The 21156-nt window shown below is 61.0% G+C and overlaps 1 protein-coding gene across 1 annotated transcript; it reads right to left on the bottom strand.

The window, feature by feature from the left end:
• Positions 1-5023: 5023 nt before the first annotated feature.
• LOC309649916 (transmembrane protein 104) lies at positions 5024-8964 on the bottom strand. The gene is made up of 2 exons (XM_082440551.1): positions 7382-8964; positions 5024-6830 (listed from the first exon to the last, which is right to left on the bottom strand). The coding sequence occupies exon 2, from the start codon at positions 6817-6819 to the stop codon at positions 6070-6072; it is 750 nt and encodes a 249-aa protein (XP_082296677.1). The 5' UTR covers positions 6820-6830; positions 7382-8964; the 3' UTR covers positions 5024-6069.
• Positions 8965-21156: the final 12192 nt, after the last annotated feature.

The raw sequence follows: 21156 nt of genomic DNA, 5'->3' as shown, positions 1-21156 counted from the left end.
CCCATGGGAGCCTGACAGTGTTATGGTGGAAACGGCGGAGGGAGGTCTGTTGTGGGGAACCTGCCGGGCTCTCCTGGGCCCTGGCCAGCTGTGTTCACCTCGTGGTGGCTGTGCAGGGCTCGGACTGCCTGCTGGCTCTGGAAACCTGGCATGGGTGGCTTCCGGAGTCAGGCACGGCTCAGCCTTGGGAGGGAAAGACCTCCAGGTCAGAGAATCTGTCCCACATCTCAGTTCTCTGTCCTCCCTCTGGGGCTCTCAGCCCCACCTCCTTCCTCTGTCACATGTCATTGGCTGTGAACCATCTAAAAAGATGGCTCTTGCTTACCATTTTCAATGCTTTCACTTCTGTGATTACATTTAGCCCCACAATGACTAAAGCAAGCCAGCACTCCTTCCATCCGTTCGGCAAACACGGTGAGCATAATTGGTGCCGTTAGAGCCTTTTCTAACTGTGAGCCTGTGAAGTCCAAGGCCTTGTTGTCCCCGGCAATTTGGGTGAAGCAGGGCAGAAACTTAACTCCATGTAGTAGGGAGGGGGCTGGGGAGGGCAGTGCTGGATGCCAGTACCACATGCGGCCACGGCCCAGTGCCCTTACCCACACGGCTCCTTGCTGGCTCCCAGGAGGCTGGGTCCCCTCTCCAGTCTCCAAATATTCCACTGCTGGGGCTGGAGCCATGAAAACTGGAAGTTTTTTTGTTTGGTTTTAGGGGTGAGAGCCACTGAAATGGTAGAGTGGCGGAAATTGCCAGTACCCCTCCGTTTCTGGCTGGAGGGCCTGACAACCGCAAGAATGGGTGCCCCCCGCAGCCCATTATAGTCAATTTCACATTCTCTGCCCCATGGATTTTCACCGATCCAGGTTCAGGATCGGGGGGCTCAAAAACAGGTTGTGAGTGTGAGTCTAGGAGGGTGCTAGAGGCCAGTGCCACAGAAGGGAGCTTGACCTCGGTTGCAGCCACTGGAGGTGAGAGGGTTAACCGCTGGCCACCAGCCCCTGGACCTGAACTCCCTGGGTCAGGGTCTGAGCGCAGTGCTGGGTGGAAGGCTGCAGCAGGTGACACCTGGAGGAGTTGCGAGGTCCAGGCTGCTCTCTGCTCGCTCTCCAAGATCATTAATAACCAAGAACTGGAAAGATAATTAAGAGCCACGTGTGGAGCTGAGCCTGCTGCCGACTGGCTCTAAGGAGGGGCCGATCCTGCTCCTGGGGCCGGGCTCCTGGCCGCCTTGCTCCTTCTCTAAGAATGTATTCTGAGGAGAAGCGAGTCCCGTGGGGAGTGCGGGCAGGAAGCATGCCTGCTGCCCCTCTGCGGGAGGACCGAGGAAGGGTCCTGCACTATCAAGGGGAGGACAGAAAGCCTGCAGGGGAGGAGGGAGCCGGCTGTGTGGGAGAGAGAAGCCACAGATGTTCAGTCATCACACACAAGGGTGTGACGGTGTAGCACAGCCAGTGAACCCGGACACCAGACACCCAAATGCTGGGTGGGACACAGGGAGAGGCCTTTGGTCACATCTCAGCAGTAGAAACTCCTCCTGTCTTCCCCCGTTCCCTCCTGCTGCGGCCATCGCTGTGTTTCTTCCTGTCTTTCCTGAGTGGCTCACGGTCCACACCACCTCTTTCCCGGGGCCTGTGTGTGGGGAGGGGGCCCGATGCCCTCACTTAGGATACTTGAGCTTCGGTCTTGGCTCCAGAGCTCCCCAGCCTGGCCTGAGTGTGGCTCTGTGACGGGGGAAGGCTGTCTGTCCTTCAGTTTCCTGGGGAAGTCGGGGGACCAGAGACCACGCCCTCCCCAAAGCCCTAGAGAATTCAAGTCCATTTCCCGCTTCTGAATGGTGGCAGGTGCTTGCTCACAAGAAGCCACTTGACTCATCAGGAGGCTATGAGACCGGTTAGGTGCCTGAGGACCCAAACCAGGGGTCTTCAACGAGTCTAGAGGTATGTGGTACACGTGCAGTATGGCTGGCAAGGGACAAGGGAGCTGGGCTCAGTACCTAAGAGCTTTATTGAACACTTCTGTGTCAGGTGCTCAGGACTTCAGCCCCATACGGGTCAGTGATGCAGGTACTATCCTCCCCATGTTACAAAGGACAGGAGGAGAGAGCACGGGGTTTGCTGCCTGCAAGTGGCAGGTCCGACTTCTCGGTCTACGCTCTTAATCCGCCAAGTTATGCCACCAAGGTCCACGTGGAAAGTGCCCAGCACCGTGCCCGCACACACCAGGCACTAGTAGATGTCACTTCCCCCTTTCTCCAATCGACACCATGAGCCCCAGGCCGCGGGGAGAGGGATCGTGAACCTCCCTCCTGCAGCTCTGGATCCTGGTTGTGGAAGAGCCAGGTGTCAGCCCTGATCAGGGACCCGGTCCCTAGACAGGCATGGCCTCAGCCTTCGCTGGCCCAGTGTCACACACACACCAGCCTCTTCCCCTGGGCTGGTTCCCCATGAGGTGAGGGCAGCCCCTGCCCTCCCCCCACTCTGACTTTAGCCTCTGCCCATTGCTGAGGCCGCTCCTGGCCCCCATTTGGCGGGAACAGGTGTGTGTCTCAGGGCCTGGCGAGGTGCCCGCTGCCCACCTCCCACGACTCAGCAGTGCCTCCTGGCCTGTCACCTGCCATCTGTCCCATCCATAAGCCTGCAGTCATCTCTCTGGCCTCAGGTGAGGGAACAGCCAGGAGCCGCTGGCGCGATGGCACGAGGCTCCAGTGCTTCGGCAGGGAACGAGACAGAGAAGGCTGCCTCCCACCTTGACCTGGCCTGCCCTCGGGGCCAGTCTGGGGCAGTGCGGGTGAATGGCGTCGGGTGGAGCCTGCTGAGTTTATGTTCTCCTCCACAGCGACACTTGTACCTGGGGCAGGTTGGGCTGGCATCCTCTTCTGGCTTCCCCACCACAGACCGCAGGGCCCATCGGTAGAACGGAGACCATGACCCAACTGGCCCACCTCCGCAAGCTGATGTAAAAACTCACAGGCGAATGTGCTGCATGGGCAAGGTGAACAAGCATCACCTGGGAACGTCTAGCTGTCACGGTCCTCGCGCCCCCTCCCCCAGGCCATCAGCAGTAGAGAGGAAGCTGACCCCATATGACCTCTAGCACGACAGACAGCAGGCAAACACCAAGGAGCAAAGGAACCCAGTGACGTGCTCACCTCCGGCCAATTCCTTCCGGGACTGTGGTTGCCCAGCTCGGAGGTGGAGGGGAATGCAGCCATTCGGCTCCACTGCTGCGTGGCTCCAGACTGCCACATAACTCAAACTGGCTTTATCATGCTAGTAAATTTGTGTCCAAAATTTGGATTGGAGCCTGAGGCGGCGGGATGATTTAATTTGCTTTGTCCTTAAGCAAGAGGGAATGTAATTGGAGAAGGGTAAGTACAGATGTTTTAATTGAGTGTTCAGCAAACAGCCTGGCAGCTCCAGGCGGGGTCCGAGCCACGGGGGACGGGGCCTCGTGGAGGCCCCCGGCCCCGCCCACCCCACCAGGCCTCCTGGGAAGCAGCCACGATGGCAAACGGGGAAGAGGCGTCCTTCTTTCACGAGGATGGAAAATAACAATACGCCAGATGAGCTGTGAGAACTGAAGATGTGCAGCAAAAGAGAGACAGCAGATCGCGGCCGATTAGGACACGGGACTCTCACAGGCCGGGGCTGCCAGGGGGCCATAGGGGAGGGCTGGGGCCGCCTGTGGACTCCCCATGTTCTTGCAAATCCCACGTCCCCCTGCCCTGAGACCGCCGTGGGCCCCAGGAGACCTGGCGTCCTCGCTCTGTCCAAAGTTCGATGACGGTGAGATGCAGGGGGGAGGCTGCCAAGGGGTTCCCTGGAGAGCTGAGCAAGGCACTGAAATCAACGGAGGGAGGGGGAAGGGCCGAGACCCCATCCCAGAGGCTGCTCCTGGTCGAGCTGCTCTGGGCTCCAGGACAAGTGGGATTAGGCCCAGGGCCGGGGCCACACGAGGGAGGGTCAGGAGGAGCCCCCAGGCCCTGAAGCAGGAGAAGGCACATTGAAAATGCAGAGTTCTTTAGGGTCACCTGTGTCTCGAGGAAGGCGGGCCCAGCAGGTGCATGCATGATTGTTGGGGGGGGAGGGGAGTACGTGGAGCTGGTGAGGTGCCCGGGAATCTGGCCCTCCTTCCATGGGAATGGTGGCCGGGGCCCCGTCTCACCCCACAGCGCCCGAGGGACACGGAGAGTGAACGCTGAGCACCCACAGCTCGGCTCCGGGGGGAGGAGCCACCGTTAGTGATGGAGCGGGGGCAGGGCCGGGGGGAGGAGCCACCGTTAGTGATGGAGCGGGGGCAGGGCCGGGGGGGCAGGGCCGGGGGGAGGAGCCACCGTTAGTGATGGAGCGGGGGCAGGGCCGGGGGGGCAGGAACGGGGGGAGGAGCCACCGTTAGTGATGGAGCGGGGGCAGGGCCGGGGGGAGCCACCGTTAGTGATGGAGCAGGGGCAGGGCCGGGGGGGCAGGGCCGGGGGGGGCCACCGTTAGTGATGGAGCGGGGGCAGGGCCGGGGGGGCAGGGCCGGGGGGAGGGGCCACCGTTAGTGATGGAGCAGGGGCAGGGCCGGGGGGGCAGGGCCGGGGCGGGCCACCGTTAGTGATGGAGCGGGGGCAGGGCCGGGGGGCCAGGGCCGGGGGGGGCCACCGTTAGTGATGGAGCGGGGGCAGGGCCGGGGGGGCAGGGCCGGGGGGAGGAGCCACCGTTAGTGATGGAGCGGGGGCAGGGCCGGGGGGGCAGGAACGGGGGGAGGAGCCACCGTTAGTGATGGAGCGGGGGCAGGGCCGGGGGGAGCCACCGTTAGTGATGGAGCAGGGGCAGGGCCGGGGGGGCAGGGCCGGGGGGGGCCACCGTTAGTGATGGAGCGGGGGCAGGGCCGGGGGGGCAGGGCCGGGGGGAGGAGCCACCGTTAGTGATGGAGCGGGGGCAGGGCCGGGGGGGCAGGGCCGGGGGGGGCCACCGTTAGTGATGGAGCGGGGGCAGGGCCGGGGGGAGCCACCGTTAGTGATGGAGCAGGGGCAGGGCCGGGGCACCCCCACAGCTGCGCTTTATTCAGACTGAAATGTAAATGGTTGGGGTTTTGCTGGAGTCTGTGCATGGGTTTCTCAGGGTTTTTTCTGTAAGGTAAGAGCTTCTGCTCCATGTGCTGGGGGGCAGGCCCGACCTCTCTCACAGGCTGGGAACCACGGGCTCCATGCCTGGGGCGCTCCCAGGCCACTGCGGTGACAGCTGGGGGTAGCTCCCCTCTGGTGGCCCTTGTACGCTGCGCCCCCCCCCCACCCCCCGCAGGAAGCCCGAGGCTCCCTTTCAGGGGTCGCGCGCTCTGGGCTTTAAACCCCGTGCGTGGGCTGCTGTGCCCGTGCAGAAAGGCTGCTCCCACCCGCTGCTCCGGAGTCATCGTGGGCTCCGGAGCCCAGGACAGGAGCCGGCGCCCACAGCAGGGCCCTCCCAGCTCTGGTCTGGGGACCCTGGTGCCAATTAGCACTTATGGTCCTTGTCGTCAGCTGGCCAGGCACTCCCCTAGGAGAGGCACTCGGCACCTCCAGGCCTGGTGGGAAGGTGAGCCCTGCCAGGCCCAGTAGAGAGGAGGGGTAGGGCCTGGGGTTGCCCTAATGGAGATTTCCCAGACAAGGATGCGGGAGGGACTGGGAGAGCGGGGTAAGGGGTGGGGGGACACGTGTCTGGTATAAATAGTGGCAGTGCCAGCACTGCGTCTCCACCCTTCCGGGGGAAGAGCCCGCCCTGGTGGTGGGGTGTGTGAAAGCACAGGGCTCGATCCCAGTAACCAGTCCTAGAATCTGGGAGCAGCCGTGTGCCCCGGTTGTGGGACTCGGCTGGCTGGGGGCAGCCCCAGGCAGGAGGACCTGGAGGAGGGTGACCCCGGCGAGTGAGGCGAAGTGCAGGCTGTGCGGAATCCCGGGTGGGGAGGAGCCCCCAGCTGGAGGCGTGGAGGGTGCCCTCCACGAGCCCAGGCCTGGCCTGCCCCACGGAGACCTGGGAGGCAACTAGCTCTTGGCTCTGCCAGCGGGGAGGGCGGGTGGCCCCCACCCCTCTCGTCACCAGACTTGTCCTGCCATCAGAGCTTAGTCTCGCTGAGGACGATGTTGGCGGTGACAAAGAAGAAGCAGGAGAAAGCCCAGAGCAGCACAAAGCCCACCCAGAAGGTGTGGCGGAAAGGGGACCCGTGCTTGTTGACGGTCCCGTAGCCGAAGGCCAGCTGGCTGTCCTTGCGGCAGAGGTACACCAGGAAGGCGGGGATGACGTACTGGATGCCCGTGCCCGCGTAGGCCCCCGTGATGCCCACCAGGGACTCCAGGTCGTGGGTGCAGAAGGCCACCAGCACAGGGGGCAGCAGGGTGATGGTGGGGAACACCACGCGGTCCACCACCCAGGGGTACGTGCCCCCCTCTCGGTGGAAAAGTGTCTTCCAGTTGTTGCGCAGGGTCACGGCGATGATGGGGAAGTTGGTGCTGATGGTGAAGACGGGGAAGAGGCCCAGGAAGAAGCGCACGGCCGCCAGGCCCACGACATCGCAGCGCGCAAAGTTGAGGGTGTACATGTCCAGGAGGCTGTCACCGCGGAAGCAGAAGATGGCGGTGAAGGAGAGGAGGCCGTAGAAGGCCAGGATCAGCACGTAGTCCAGGAAGACCAGGCGCGTGAGGTGGCGCTTGGAGGAGACGGGGGTGACGAGGGACGGCAGGGAGTGCTGGCACATGAAGGAGTAGACGCACACGCCGAACAGGTTCCGGACCCCGGAGAAGTCGGCCAGCGGCGGGTGCCCCTCCCCACGCCCATGCCCGATGCGGACCAGGGCCAGCACGATCATGATGGTGAAAGCTGGAAAACAGGAGGGGAGTCAGCCAGGGCAGGAGGGGCAGGCCCACCTGGGACAGCCTCTGGTCTGGGGGCGCCTGCCGAGGGACCCGAGCCCCATGAGAAAGAACCACTAAATTCCTGTGGCCGTGAGGGCCACACTCTGGGGCAGGTCAGCAGTGGCTGCTGCCGCTGGGGACATGCCGTGCACGCCCCACGCCAGCAGGTGAGGGAAGGTGTCTGGGGGTGAGGGCTGGGCACGATGGGGGCTGCACGGGGGGTCAGCAGCGGAGCCACGCGCTGTCTTCTCAGAGGAGTGCAGGCTCCTGGCCAGGCACTTCCCGGCTCCCTTACCGGCCCCAGGGGTCTGGGGGTTGGGGGGTTTCCTGCCAGCTTCCTGATTCTCCTTTGGCTTAAAGAACGTGTGTCTGAGGAGCAGGGGTGGAGGGGTAAGGGGCACAGAGCACTTGGGAGGAGGTGTCCTCCTGGGCCAGGGCACCTGCTAGGGACAGCTAAGGGGCGACAGCGAAGAGTGCGGGCAGGCACTCAGGGGCCAACACCGGGAAGGAAGGTACCTGGGGTCACTCGAGGGAAGAAATGGCACCAAAGCTCAAGGCTGGTGGGAGCTGAGTCCAAGGCTGGAGGCCAAGGGCATGTGGCTCTGTTCTCCTGGGCCTGGTGGCACAGGCAGGAGGCACAGAATGACAGGGAGTAACTCTGACCCGGGTTTGCTGCAGAAGCGGTAGGGGACCCATGATCTATCTGTTCAGAGCAAACAGAGCTCCAGGCTGGCTGCACCTCTTACAGCGGCCCTCCTGTGGGTCTCATACCCAGAGCCGGGCTTCCCAGCCGGTGCTCCCAGAAGACAGACATACTTCCAGATCGAGCAGTCTCTCTCTGAGTCTCTGGCTTCTTGCATCTGTTATCCAGATCTCCCAGAACCGCCACCCTTAGCCACTCGGCACACCCAGGGACCACCGGTGTCCCTGTCTCCAGTGTTGGAGCCCATAAACCGCTGCTGTCTCTGTTCAGACCAGACCTGACAGCCCCTCCAGCCCGGGCCCCCATCGCTCAGGTAGAGCCCATGATGACACCTGACACTTCTCAGGGAGTGACACAGGCGAGCGTGAAGGAACAGTGGCTGAAGAGACTGCCTGCCAGCTACGCAGCTCCTGACTGTCGGCCCATCGGAAGCTCAGGGCTCCTCCCGAGTGGGAGGCTGGGGGTCTCCCCACTGTCCCCTCGGGCCACGTCATACCCTCCCCACTCCCTGGAAGGAAGAGGCCTTTCTTCCAGGATTCACGGGGAGCCAGACCAATGTTTTCCCACAATGACACTTGGAAGTGGGCTCAACAGAAATGTCATCTGTTCCTTTTCATCAGAGCTGCCGACACTGCTGGGGACAGGATGGGGGGAGGGGAGCCAGGGAACAGGCCTGTGAAAATTGCCAGTAAAGACGATGATTTGTTTCTGATGCTCTCACCCGGCTCCGGCCCCGCTGCCCCTGATTCCCAGGGCCCCACGACTGAGGGGGATCCCAGATCCCGCCAGCTCTGGTCGGTCAACGGGCAAGCGGTGACCCAGTCCCTCCCTTGAGGTCTCAGTCCAGGAGCTGCCTCTGGCTGAACCCTCTCGGGGCTGGGACAGGACACCCCGTGAGGGCCTCCCTGTTTCCTCGGGGACACCCAGGACCCCGGCAGTCTGGCTCGTCACATTTCTCAGGGTGGGTGCGGGAGGGGTGTGCGGGCCAGAGATCTGTGTGGCAGAACCGCACCCAGGAAGCTGGGGCAGGATGTGAGGGGGGCCCCCAGGGGAGAGGGTGGACGGGGTGGAGGCGGAGTCCCCCGTGTGCCAGGGGATCTGTCCTGGGCCAGAAAGGGTTACGAAGCAGAGCTGAGCGGGTGGGGCGGCTACAGCTGGCCCCCGGGCCGCCTGCTGATTAGCTGTTCAGGAGGCTGCAGCTGACACTTCTGCCAGCAGAGGTGGGCCACCAGGGTTGGGGCAAAGGGGGCAGCTGCTGTAAGACAAGAGCTCAATCCTGTCGTGCCACTAGCGGAGTGTCCCCCGGTGACCCGGCGCTACTCCTGGCCCAGGCCGAGGCCAGCACGGACTGGCGAAGAGGCAAGTGGGGAAATCCTCTGTTGCTCGGCCGCGGGGCCCTGGGTCTGGTGGGCGTGGAGGAGGCAGGGAGAAGTTGGCTGTTGGGACGTGCAGCTGGGATGCTGGCTGGTGTTTCTCTGCTCATCTTCCTCCTCAGCCCTACATCTCCAAGAGGCTGTAAGAAACGCAGGCAGAAACTGGCTCGCTGACTTCAAGGCGAGCTGTCTGGACAGCCCTGACCGGCGGCTCTGACCTTGAGGGGTCCTGGCACCAGGGCCGCCCGGCCCTGCCCTCTGGACCACACTCGTCTGCTCCCGGCCCTTCCCTCCCCTCATTGCCGGGGAAGCAGAGTTCAACAGCCATCTCCTAGATTGATCGTCCCGTCCCTGGGAGATAGCTGCTCCAAAAACTCATTAGATCTGATAATAAATCAAGATGAAATGAGGATGACAGGTTGTGAGTGACAAACACGGCCAGGAAGTTCGGCGGAGAGCAGGGTTCTCAGTGCACACAGGATGCCCAGGGCTCGGGCGCGGCCACTGGCAGCTCGCGCCACCTGGTCGCGGCCGTGTGGGAGGCGGGGGTGGCCGCTTGGGAGAGGGGGGCAGGGCGCGGGCGGTCCTGCCGTCTGGGTGAGCAGGCCTCACAGTTCCCCGAGGGCAAGGCGGGCTGGGCTTCTCTCTGAGCCTCACGGGCTGTGCTCAGGGAGCCCACGTGATGGACAGGGTAGCGGTCCGCACCCACCTGCATCCGCCCGCCTCCCGCACAGGAGTCCTGCTCCAAGGGGTGAGGAGGTGCAGCGAGTTGCCGGGGAGGATGCTGCGGGGGGAGGAGGTGAGGGCCTGACACACGTCACCCGAGGAGTGGCTGACGGCCTCGGAAGAGGCAGCTGCCGGGTGACGAGGGGGATCAGGAGACTTCTTTTTTAATACCTGCGGTAAGAGCCCATGTAAAAACAGCTGCGCTTGTTTTGTGTGGCTCAAGGGGCTCACCAGGACCATTCACACATCCATTCATTCGTTCATTCAGCAAAGATGTACTGAGGGCCCCCTGTGCTGATACTGTTCTGGGCATCTGGGGATGGTGCTCTGAGCCAGCAGTTATGGTCTTGGTCCTCTGGAGCCTACAGTCGAGGGGGCCCACCGGGTGGAACTTACAGGACACAAATTACTACAAAAGAAAGAACTGGCTAACAGCCACATGAGTTGCGGAGGGGCAGGGGGGTAGATGGGGAGATCCCTGTCTCAGGACGTCCAAGCCCAGGGAAGAAGACCATGTGGGGGTCACAGGGGAACCGGGCGCCAGAGCTGACGTGGAAGAACCTGTCGGCTGTCCCCCTCGCGGTGCAGGAGGGAAGGAGCAGCCTGGTGAGGGCGGCGACAGGGGGTCAGGGCCCCGGGATTTCACCGCTTCCGCCGCAGTGTTCCGCCCTCAGCATATCCATCCACCTGGAGCTGCTCCCCGCTCTCCCCACATGCGCTGCCTTGGGAGGGAGGGAGGGAGACAGGAGCAGGAGGCAAGTCCTAATCTCGGTACAGATCCCGAGCCCTGGCAGCACAGCTTAGAGGAGACATCTTTCCGCCTCCTTTTCTGCGGAGGTCAGGTTAAAAGTAAAATTTACACCAGGAATGGCCCTCCAGCACAGGCACGTCCGGGGTGACAGTATCAGGATGGTGGCAGGTCAGTGGGGTCATGTCAGTACTAGCTTTCTGTCCTGGGGACGTCAGCAGCCTCAAGTATGGAGGTCAAGGTAATACTTTATATCAAGATGCAGTCTCACGACATTAACGAGTCATCCATGAGTTCCCTCGAGCGGGCAGAGGAGAAACGCCGCTGTCCGCGGAGGACTCCTGCTCCTCCCTTCTTCATGAGCAAGAGTCAGATGAGGGGCCCCCGCTGGGAGCTGTCTTGCCTCACGGCTGTCTGTCTATCTGACCTCAGAGCCTCTCTCCTCTGCAGAGAGTTGGGCCGGTGAGCCGACATCCTCTGAACTCCTGCCAAAGGGTAAAGGTGGTCCAGACTCATAAGGGGATGAGAGTGAAAAAACAAACAACCCTGAATGTGGACTTCTCAGCCCCTCCTGGTTCCTCCCTTTGCTCTCCCGGACGCCCCTCCACCCTGGGGCCTCGGCTGCATAAAGAGGTGAACTGGCCCAGACCTCACAGGAGTCGGAGTTGACTCGTTCTTGGGGCCAAGTGGAGATGAGCAGGGGTCTGAGGTCTGGGTCCGGGGCTCTGGGAGTCCAACCAGTGGCCCCAGTATGCCTGTCTTGGGGCTGTGGGTCAAGGCGGAGGTCAGAGTGGTCAGAAGCCAGTTCCAGCCTTCGTGCACTGGAACCCACCCTTGGGTGGGTTGCGCTGGCGCTGGAGAGGGGAGGGTTCCTTCCGGGGCTCTGCCTTGGCCTCTGGGCCATGGTGGGGCTCTCCCAGGCACTTGGAGTGGCAGTGAGGCTGTGCAGAGCTCCACCTTCCTTACAGGATTCTGGGGTCTGTGTGGGGCTGGCATGAGCCGGGCCACCTGCCTGAGCATCACCGGAGTTGGGGAGCTCGGGCCACCTGCCTGAGCATCACCGGAGTTGGGGAGCTCGGGCCAAGACTCTCCCTGCCTGGAGGAGGGCAGGGCAGAGCTCTCCCAGGAGCCCCCTGCCTGCCCCCGTGCCCCATTAGGCTGTCACTCTGAAAGTGTGATGATGGGACATGGGATCCCTCATGATGGTTTTACCATTCTGCTCCTTCCCCAAGACTGGCTTTGGAATTATGCATGGGCTACCTCTGGGCATGCTGAATGCTTCTGAGGGCCCTCCTAGCAGGTGGCAGTAAAACCCTCGAGCTCTGAAAGAGAAGCACGTGCAGCTGTGCTGTCCGCCACGGCAGCCGTGAGCCACATGGGGCTCCCGAGAGCTTGAATGTGGCCGGCCCAAAATGAGCCATGCCGAAGTCTAAAACACACAGTGGATTTCAAAGACTCAGTGTGAAAAAGGAATGTAAACTAGCTCATTCATCATTTTCTCATATTGGTTCCATGTTGAAAAGGTATTTTTGGTATCTTAGGTTGGATAAGCATATTATTAAAATTAATTAAATGTTCAGATGTGACTACCACAAAATCGAAAATTCCCCAGTTGGCTCGCATTATATTTTGATGGGGCAACATGGGTTTACTGTGACCGTGTGCTCCGTGGCGGTGTGTGAGTGAAACACCTGACCTGTTGGGAATCAGAAAGATCTCTGCCCCCTGCCCCCAACCTCAGCCCAGGTCTCCTCCCTGTAACCCTCGGTCACCTGCCCTGATTTGCACGAGACACTTAAAACCTAGGCCTGAGGTGTGATACTGGGCCAGTCTTTAAAAAGCTAAAGGAAAAAGAGGCTATCAGTTCCCCGGGCTGTGCCCACCAGGGCGACCTGCCCTGCAGAGGGAAGGCACTGCTGGGTAGGGCTGGGGAGGTGGCCTGTGGTCCTGGGTCATTGGGTCAGAGGGACATTCTGGTGGAAGTTCGAGCTGGAACAGAGCTTCTCTGGAACGCAGGAGGGCTCTGCCCAGTGGCCCGTGCCCGGCCCTGACCCCTGCTGTGTCCTCTGCAGGCACTGGAAGGAACACAGCTGTCACGGAGGAGGGGGACACATGTCCACTAAGGCCAGATCCCTCATCCTTAATCCCTGAGGGCCCCAGAGCACACATATATTTGAAGCCGTGATTAAGAGCCAAGGGCGAAGCTGACGGACTCTTCCCAGCGGTGCCCCGGGGCCCGTGTCAGCAGCCCCGGGCCCTCCCCACAAGCCAGCCCTGCAGCGTGCCTCGCCCGGGTGGGCCTGCCTCCTGGGGAGCCGCCTAACCCCCTGAGCTCTGGACCGGCCCTGATGCTACCCCCAGACACCTTGCTGTTCTCGGAGCCCTGTAAGTGGCTCTGCTCTGACACGTGTGAGGTGGAGGCCGTCTGTCAAGGCGGCTGTCAGGAGGACGGCGCTCTCTTCTCCAAGAAGGGGATCAACATGCCAGGGCTGATGCGAATGAATGGCCGGGGATGCCCATCCCAGCTCGGGCACTGGCGCTCCAGGCTGGGAGCTGGGTCCGGGGGAGCATCCGGCACCAGCTTCCTTCTTCACCACCGCCCTGCCCTCAGAGGTGCTGGGGCACGCATGTGTCTCTCCTTAGGCTGCGTCATCAGAGCTGGGCTGGGGCCTCCCGAGATTCAGGAGAGCTGGGAGGAACTGACGGTAACGTCAGCCTGAGCTGAGAACCACTGAAGACCAAGCAGTTGCTCGGCCCTAAAAGTGGGAGCAGGCGGCTGGGTAACCGTTCCTTAAAGAACAGGACCGACTGTGAACAAGAGAGCCACTGGGCAGGCTCACAAGACCCACAGGCCAGGGGTGTGAGTGGCAGCTCACCTCGCGAAGCTCTAACCCCTTGGAAAGAGCAGGAGAGAGGGAGAGAGGTGGCCGCTGCCCTTCTTCTAAACAAGCTTAAGTTCTCAAGTTACGCTGGGTTCAACTCCTGATTCTGCCACCGAACTGTGTGATCCCGGGGCGGTCACTTAACTTCTCAGTGCCTCTGTTCCATCACCTTTAAAAAGGGGGATGCTAGGCTTCCCTGGTGGCGCAGTGGTTGAGAGTCTGCCTGCTAATGCAGGGGACACGGGTTCGAGCCCTGGTCTGGGAAGATCCTACATGCCGCGGAGCAACTAGGCCCGTGAGCCACAACTACTGAGCCTGCGCGTCTGGAGCCTGTGCTCCGCAACAAGAGAGGCCACGATAGTGAGAGGCCCTTGCACCGCGATGAAGAGTGGCCCCCGCTTGCCACAACTAGGGAAAGCCCTCGCACAGAAACGAAGACCCAACACAGCCAAAACTAAATAAATAAACAAAATAAAATAACAAATGTTCAAGTACAATTGGTGTCTAAAAAAAAAAGAGAGAATTCCCCCACCCTTGGTATCAAATCAAGTTCCTTTCTACCTCCCCTTGATACCTAACCAAAAAAAAAAAAAAGAGGGAAGCTCATGGGTGCTGGGAGGATGGAATAAGATGGTACAATGAAGAACAGGGGCAGGGCCTGGCCCACAGCAGTTGCTCAAAAACGTGTCAGTTCCTTTTATTGTCGCAAAAACCTGATTTCCCATCCGGAAAGCCCAGGCAAGCAGGAAAACTTGTCAATACCGAGTTCTCCCCTAATTCTCCTTTTGCTCCAAGGAGGGTACTGGGGTCATCCTCGTGACCCCAGCCGGGTCGAGCCGCAGTCATGACCCTTCCCTGCTGAGCGTCTCTGGCCCAAGGGCCAGCTGAACTTTGGGGCTCTGGGGGTCAGGAGGACCCTGGGCTGCTCATATCTGCTCTGTGAATCAGAGACACCTCCCCTCCCTCCACTGAAGGCCACACAAGGCTAAGCTGTCCCCTCCACCTGTCATCTGGGGGGAGTCGGCACGTGCTCTCTGTAGGGGGCTGGGCGAGGCTGGAAAGGAATTCTGTTCGGGTTCTTTGGTGCTCGCGTGGGTCCATCCTTCCTGTGTCATCACCCTCCCACCTGAACACAGGCTGTGGTCGGGGTGGGGCCTCCTTTCATGCTCCGAGAAGACAGGACACACTCTGTCTCTGGCTGGGAGGGCTTCCCTCTGGGGAGAAGGGGAAGCTCCCCGTGCAGATGCACTCGGCTCCAGAAGCATCTTGGCCCGGCGTCAGATTTCATGTCAGGTCGATGAGACATTCTGTGATTGCTGCCCTTGCAAAAAAGTCACCTGGGTTTCCACTGAAGGGAGGGAATTTAAAGCCAGTCAGACTACCTTCCCATGCAGGATCAGCCCCCGTGGTTTCTGGAGGATTCTAGCTCTGTAGTTGTCGTCGTCGTCATCATCATCACGGAGGCAGAAGAGAAGGATGTTTACATAATCAACTTACGGGACTGAGATTCTACTCCAGAAGGACTCAGGGCAAAGCCTCCCCGCCTCCAAGTGTGTCAGGAGGCGCAGGTCGTTGATAAAGGGCAGGTATTTGAGTCTCTGAAGCAATCAAGTCTTAAGTACGAAATCAAGAGTTCTGGCCTTTTCATCCTTCAACTTTCCGCACTCTCAAGGCATGGCAAGTGGCGCCGGGGACGGCAGGCTCTCAATTCTTCATTCTTAAGCCGTCAGAGCCAGCTCCATTTGTAATCGCTGGGAAAGCGCAGCCGAGGGGCCTCTGGCTGCTCGTGGACTAATCTCCTTCCCAGAGACTGGAAATATAAAACTTCAGCACCGTCACCTTTCCTGAAGGCCGCTCAGTCCTTTCGTAACCCTTTCTTCTTGCCACTGTCCCCCGCTTCTGATTCGTATGTCGAAGCCCTAATCCTCAATGTGACTGTATTTGGGGACAGGGCCTCTAAAGAGGTATTACAGGTTAGATGAAGTCATAAGGGCGGACCCTAATCTGATGGGATACGTGCACTTTTAAGAAGAGAAAGAGACACCAGAGTACGTGCTCTCTCTCTGCACACACAGAGGAAAGGCCATGTGAGGACACGGTGAGAAGGTGGCCGTCTACAAGCCAGGGAGGGAGGCCTCACCAGAAACCAACCTTGACAGCACCTTGATCTTGGGCTTCTAGCCCCCAGCACTGAAAAAATAAATTTCTGCCGTTTAAGCCGCCCAGCCCGTGGTATTGTTACAGTAGCCTGAGCTAAGACAGCTGTTAAGCAGTGGCTGGATGCAGAGGGAAAACAGGAAGGCGAGGAAGAGGAGAGGCAGTACTGTGACAAGGGTGTTGGGTTGCCCTGGTCTGAACGTAAACCCCGGAGCTCCAGGGTTGCCCTGGGCCACACTAGCTCTGTAGACGGATATGGCTGCCTGACCTGGCTGCCTGCCTGGGGTTTACCCTGGCTTGTGTGCAGCCTGATTCTGAGCAGAGGCGAGCCTGTAACCATCAGTGTCCGTCAGACACCTCGCCCGCCTGGGCCTCACTCTCCCTTCCCTGGCCAGAGTCCAGGCAGCTGGCCTGCTAACCTCCTGGTGGAACAGGAGTCCCTGCCTGATGGCCGGGTCAGCACACGTGTCAGCCACACGCAGAGCAGAGCTGCTGACAACAGAGGCCGCTCAGAGGGCAGGTGCGGCCGGGAGAGCCACGGCCTCTGCTTGGGGCCAAGCGGAGCTCTCAGGTCAGTCCTGCCGCTAATGAAAGGAGTCATTTGGCGACACGTGGCTGGCCCTTCAGCAAACTTTGATTAAGTGTCCACTCTACCCTAAAAGCCTTAAGACAGAACCCTTCAGTTCCTCTTCTTTCAACTGACTTTTGCATCTGCAGAGAGAACTTTTAGAAAACCAAGAATAAAATTAAGACTGAAATGAAATGTACATAAAAAGGGTTTCCTGGATTCCCTCCACTGGCTGTGTAACAAGGGAAAGCCGGACCCTTAATGGCCCAGGAGAGCCCTGGACAGTGGCCCAGAGAGAGGGTAGGCAGGGCAGCAGCAAAGGCTCAGGACAAAGGCTGGCTGGAAGGTCAGAGGGGGCCCATGTGCTACCTTCATTAGGGAGCGGGGGTCCTTCCTGGTCCCCTGAGAAGCAGCAGTTGAGAGTGAGGGGACAGCAGTGAGTGACCATGAAGGAATTCAAATGCTGACCTGGCACGCTGAGCCAACAGGATGTGGGGAACAGATGGCTCAAACGTAGAAGACCCCAGGCTGCTGGTGGTGACAGGTCAGAGCAGTGCCACCAGGAGACACCCAGCTGAGATCAGTCACAGATCTGCGGGGGAGGAGGCCATGCGGCCACAGATAATTCTGGGGACAGGTAAAACCAGAGCCCTTATGTTCCCAGGTGATGGTCTCCTCCTGGGGACCTTCTGCCTCTCGGGCTAACACCACCGGGTCCCACCTCTCCCTGCTGGCTCGGTCTGGAAGACAAATCTGGGGCACCAGCCAGGGGGAGGTGGGGCGGGCAGGGCCAAGAAAATTCACGAGGCAGGCTCAAGTTTATCCACCAACAGTCGGGGAGGACGGCGCCTGACCCACTTTGAGGGGAGCACAGAGATGGGAATAACGTGCGTGGTGCTCTGAATACACAATCAGAGGGAAGGCAGCCCTGCGGGTCCCTGACAACCCAGGCCGAGGAGGGCTGCCCTGAGCCAGAGCTGCCTTTATTAGAAAGAATCGTTTTTTTTAACAACGCCAGATGGGGAGCCCCAAGCCGAGCCAGCGGTTCGTGTCCCCGAGTGGGCGGCGTCTGCGGGGGCGGGGGCGGGGGCTGGTAACGGGAGTGAAGCGGTGATGCTGCCGCAGCCCCTTCCAGCCTGAGAGCTCCCTGCGGGCGGCCCAGGGAGAACAGTCCACAGTGGTCCATTTCGCGGTTTAGGGCTCCAGGCTCTGGTGCCGCAGCTGCTGGGCCTGTGGACACGAAGGACAGCGCTGTCGTCGGCGTCTCCTAAGTGTCCCTGGTCGGCCTGCGGCTGACAGTGAGAGCCGGAAGTCAGGAGGAAGCCCAGCCTCCCTGTAAGGTGGGCCTGCGTCTCATTTCTCCTGGGCTCAGGCTTCCTTGAAGACGATGGGGGTGGAGGCTGGTGGGGGCAGGGAGGCTCCCCACCCGGTGTTCCCAGGTACACACAGCGCTGGGGTGGGGCGGAGCGGAGGCCCTACGGAGGCAGCCGGTGATGCCCCAACGTCTCTCCAGGGACCATCCAGCGACACAGCTCTTTCTGGGGGTGGCTTGGGCCACGTCCCTGATCTCCGGGCCAGCCCCACGGGAGGCTCACCCTGAGGCCGCTCCCAGGACGCAGTGGCCGGAGACGCCAAGGGCAGGGACGCGCACGGGGCTGACGTCTGGATGCCGACCCGCTGCTGAGCTCTGCCAATGGCGCTTTCCACACAGTCCCAGTTTATCTTCCGGCCTTCGCCACTGCCTGACAGGGAGCCTGGCCCGTCAGTGCACACCGGCGACGGACGCCGGCCGACCTGCGCACCCGGGCCGGAGCCGAGCGTTCAGGAGCCAGTAGACGGCACGGGGGGCAGGTCAGGGAGTCTGCTGAGGCCTGAACAAGTTCCACCTGCCGGGATGGCAATCGATCGCTCTTGTCCACACAAATTCAGGGGCATTTGCAAACCGGCTCTCCCAGACTCAGCATCTTGGTCTCTCCAGAACTTATTTGATCAGCAGAAGACACGAATCGATGTTGGCGTGTGTCAGACATGTTCTGACATTTTCCCAACAAGCGGCTATTTGCAAAGGCCATCCAACCTTTAGATCCCGTCCTGGCAGCACCAGGGGCTTCTGGCGGAGGGCATGGTGAACACCCTGGAGGAACCAGCTTAAAGGCTTCTCCGCTTGTCTGGAGCTCCGCGGGCCCCTGCTCGGGGTGGGGTTCCTGCAAGTCTGCCCCAGCCTCATTTCAACAGATGGCAGAACAAATTCCTGATTACGCACAAGAACGTTTCCGGCTCAGCACGTTTATTTATGATTTTCCGGTCCCTTGGTGCTCATTCTTCCCTTTTGTCTTCCTGGAACCCAAGCCAGCTTATCGCCACCCTGAGCTCCCCGCTCGGCTCTTTTGGACAGTCTGGGCCCTAATCTGGGCGGCGGGAAGAGGCAGGGTGCGTGGGAAGGAGGGAGGTCGGGGGGCACGGCCGCACAGCTGCCGTTCAGAAGCAAAATGAAGAGGGAGCTCATTGCAAACTGACAACTTGGCGCAAACCTGAGAGGACTAACGGGGCCTTGGTGCTCACTGCCTTTGGAGGAGTTCTAGAAAAATCACCTGGGGTCAGCTGGGGCCAGAGGAGACACCCCCCTGGGACGTCCCGTGGGCAGGGCGCGCTCCCTCCCACAGCGGGGCTGCCTGGGGGCTCCCCGGATTCCACAATCTCCGCTCCCTGCCCCCCCCTCCTGCTGCCGCCCGCTGCCTGGGGTCAGGACCAGGGAAACTCCTTCCACCAGGTCTACGAAGGAAAACGCCGAGGTGTCTCCACCGCCCCAGGCTGGGAACGGAACCCCGGGCTCAACTACATGTTAGAGAGCTGACTTCACTGGCCGATTTGTCCTCCACTTGAGAGGGCTTTGTGTCAGAGACGGGTCTCATTTTCAAGCCCAGAGCCCTGAGTCCCTCACGGAGACAAAGGACTGGACTGTGCCGTCACCCACTGCAGCTGTCACGCACTGCAGCGCCTCCGGGAGAAGGTTCGCGGAGAGGCTGCTGCCGCCTGATTATCTCAAGCATCAGAGGGAGGAAAGAGGCGAGCAACTCGCAGAGACAGCCACGTCACCACCAAAACACGAGCGCGGACGACCTTCACGGGCTGGTCTCCACCGGGTGCCCTCTCTCCAGGCCACGGCCGCCTGGCTCTGTCGCACTGCAAGGGCTGCCACCGAGGGCCCAGGAAGTTGCAGGTGGGAGACCAGAGGAGTCCCCCTGCAGTCCCCTTGCTGCCCTGTGGGAGGGGGGCTCTGGCTGGGAGGAGAGGCAGGATGGGGTCACCGGGGGCCAGGGTGGCCTGTGTCATGGGAAAGAGCAGCTGAGTTTCTAAAGCAACTGAGCTGCAGGTGACACTCCGTGAGCCCGGTTCTGGAGGAGGAGGAAGAGAACTCCAACGGCAGAAGCAGGAGGGGCCGCTCGAGGGGCCTGAGGACCCTGTGGCCAGCTGGCAACGGGAGCTCAGTGCCACCTCTGCAGGTGGGAGCTGGGTCTGACCTGAGCCTGGGGGCACCTGGCGTCCTGTGCCCAGACAGTCGCTATTTGCCGTCAGCCTCCTCCTCTCTCTCTTACAACCTTCTCCCTTTCAACAAATGCATCGCTCACCAGACGCGGAGAGGACCTCGTCATGCTAAACAGGCCCCAGGTGCTATGGAAGCCATTCACTGTCATTACCCAGGTGGCTCCCCCCGTGGGCTGACCAGGAATCCATCATGTCAGCTACAGCACATCGTCCCCTCCACCGCCCGCACCCTGCTCTGTCCCCCCGACGACGGAGCCAGCGCTTAATGAGCCCCTTCCACTGCTGGTGCGGCAGGTCAAGGACAGCCAACCCCGAGCCGGGCAGGGGCCAGACCTCCAGGACTTGGGGACCCGACTTCAGGGAGTGGAGGAGTTGGGGCAACAGAGTTGGGCCAGGGGAGCGAGGAGGGAGAACGTTTTTCTCCAAATACAGCTTACCGAGAGAAAACTTTTCCTTCTGGAGGTCACCAGGGCTTTCAAATACTTCCTATAAGCGGACTTACAAGGAGAAGATTGGACGACCAGTAATTCTGATCCCAGTTTTTGGGCACAACCCCTCCTGGTACCCACGGAGGCTCCCTTCCAGCTTCTTACCCTGGAGCTAGCGTGATCCTTACGTTCTAAGGAAGGAGTTTGCATTTTTTCCCCAGGTGGTCATGTTGGTTTAACCCCGGGCTTTGGAGCCTGTGAATGAAATTTGGGAAGAGCAGCCTATAGGGTCAGAGCAACCGGGTGGGGTCAACAAGGACTCCCGCCCCATCCAGGTGTGACGGGGTCATCCTGCTCCCTCGTCTCAGCCGGACAGTGAAGGGCAGCTCATCAAGCTACAGAGGCCCCAGAGCTCACACACTGGACGGCTCGGTCCTGCTCTCACTTCCTTGCTGGAAGGACCAAGAGTGGGAAGAAGCTACAGGCTGGCGAGTCTGGCTCAAGACGAGGCACTGGCAGGCGTCCCCTCAGGGTGCAGCAGGGGCCGTCCCCCTTCGTGAGCTCCTGGGTTGGAGGCTGCCCGCCCTGTCCTGTCCTCGAGCTGCAGCGCCTGCCTCTGCAGGGGAGGGGGCTGGGCTGGATGACCTGGCACCTTCCAAATGGAGATGCACCAGGACTCCTGGGACGCAGTGGCTCCTTATGCTGGGATCCTGGAATCCTGGAGTGAGGGGAGCCAGGGGCCTGAAGGTGCCAGACTTGCTGGAGACCATCTGGATCAGAAACTGACCTGAGCTCGTCATGATCCAGCGCCGAGTGCCAGCACGGAATGAGGAGCAACGTGCACCCCGAGTCCTGATCAGGGCGGGTGCAGCAGCGACGGGAGCTGGGCCAGAGGGTCAGGAGGAAGGCCTCCCAACCTCGGGTTCCTTGGGAACCTCCGTGCTGATGGGCAGCGGGGATCCTGGGGAGTGCCCCGCGGGGGTCCTGGAGGCTGTGCAGACCCCCCGCCAGGCCCGTCATCCAGAACAGCAACAGCGTCTTTGTTTTTAGACCAAAACAGGCGGCAACTGATCCCAGAGCGCCTGCCGGTGGGGGGGCAGCAGCGACTGCACACCCTCCGGTCACGGGTCCAGGTGGGTCAGCAGCCTGGCCCTTCCGGG

This window comes from Balaenoptera physalus, assembly GCF_965194825.1.
Source record: "Balaenoptera physalus genome assembly, chromosome: 20".
Lineage (NCBI taxonomy): Eukaryota > Metazoa > Chordata > Mammalia > Artiodactyla > Balaenopteridae > Balaenoptera > Balaenoptera physalus.
This window is presented reverse-complemented; position numbering and strand designations above follow the sequence as displayed.

Excerpts from the sequence above, each read along its gene's own strand:
- LOC309649916 (XM_082440551.1), bottom strand. The coding sequence starts at position 6,819 with ATGATCGTGCTGGCCCTGGTCCGCATCGGGCATGGGCGTGGGGAGGGG.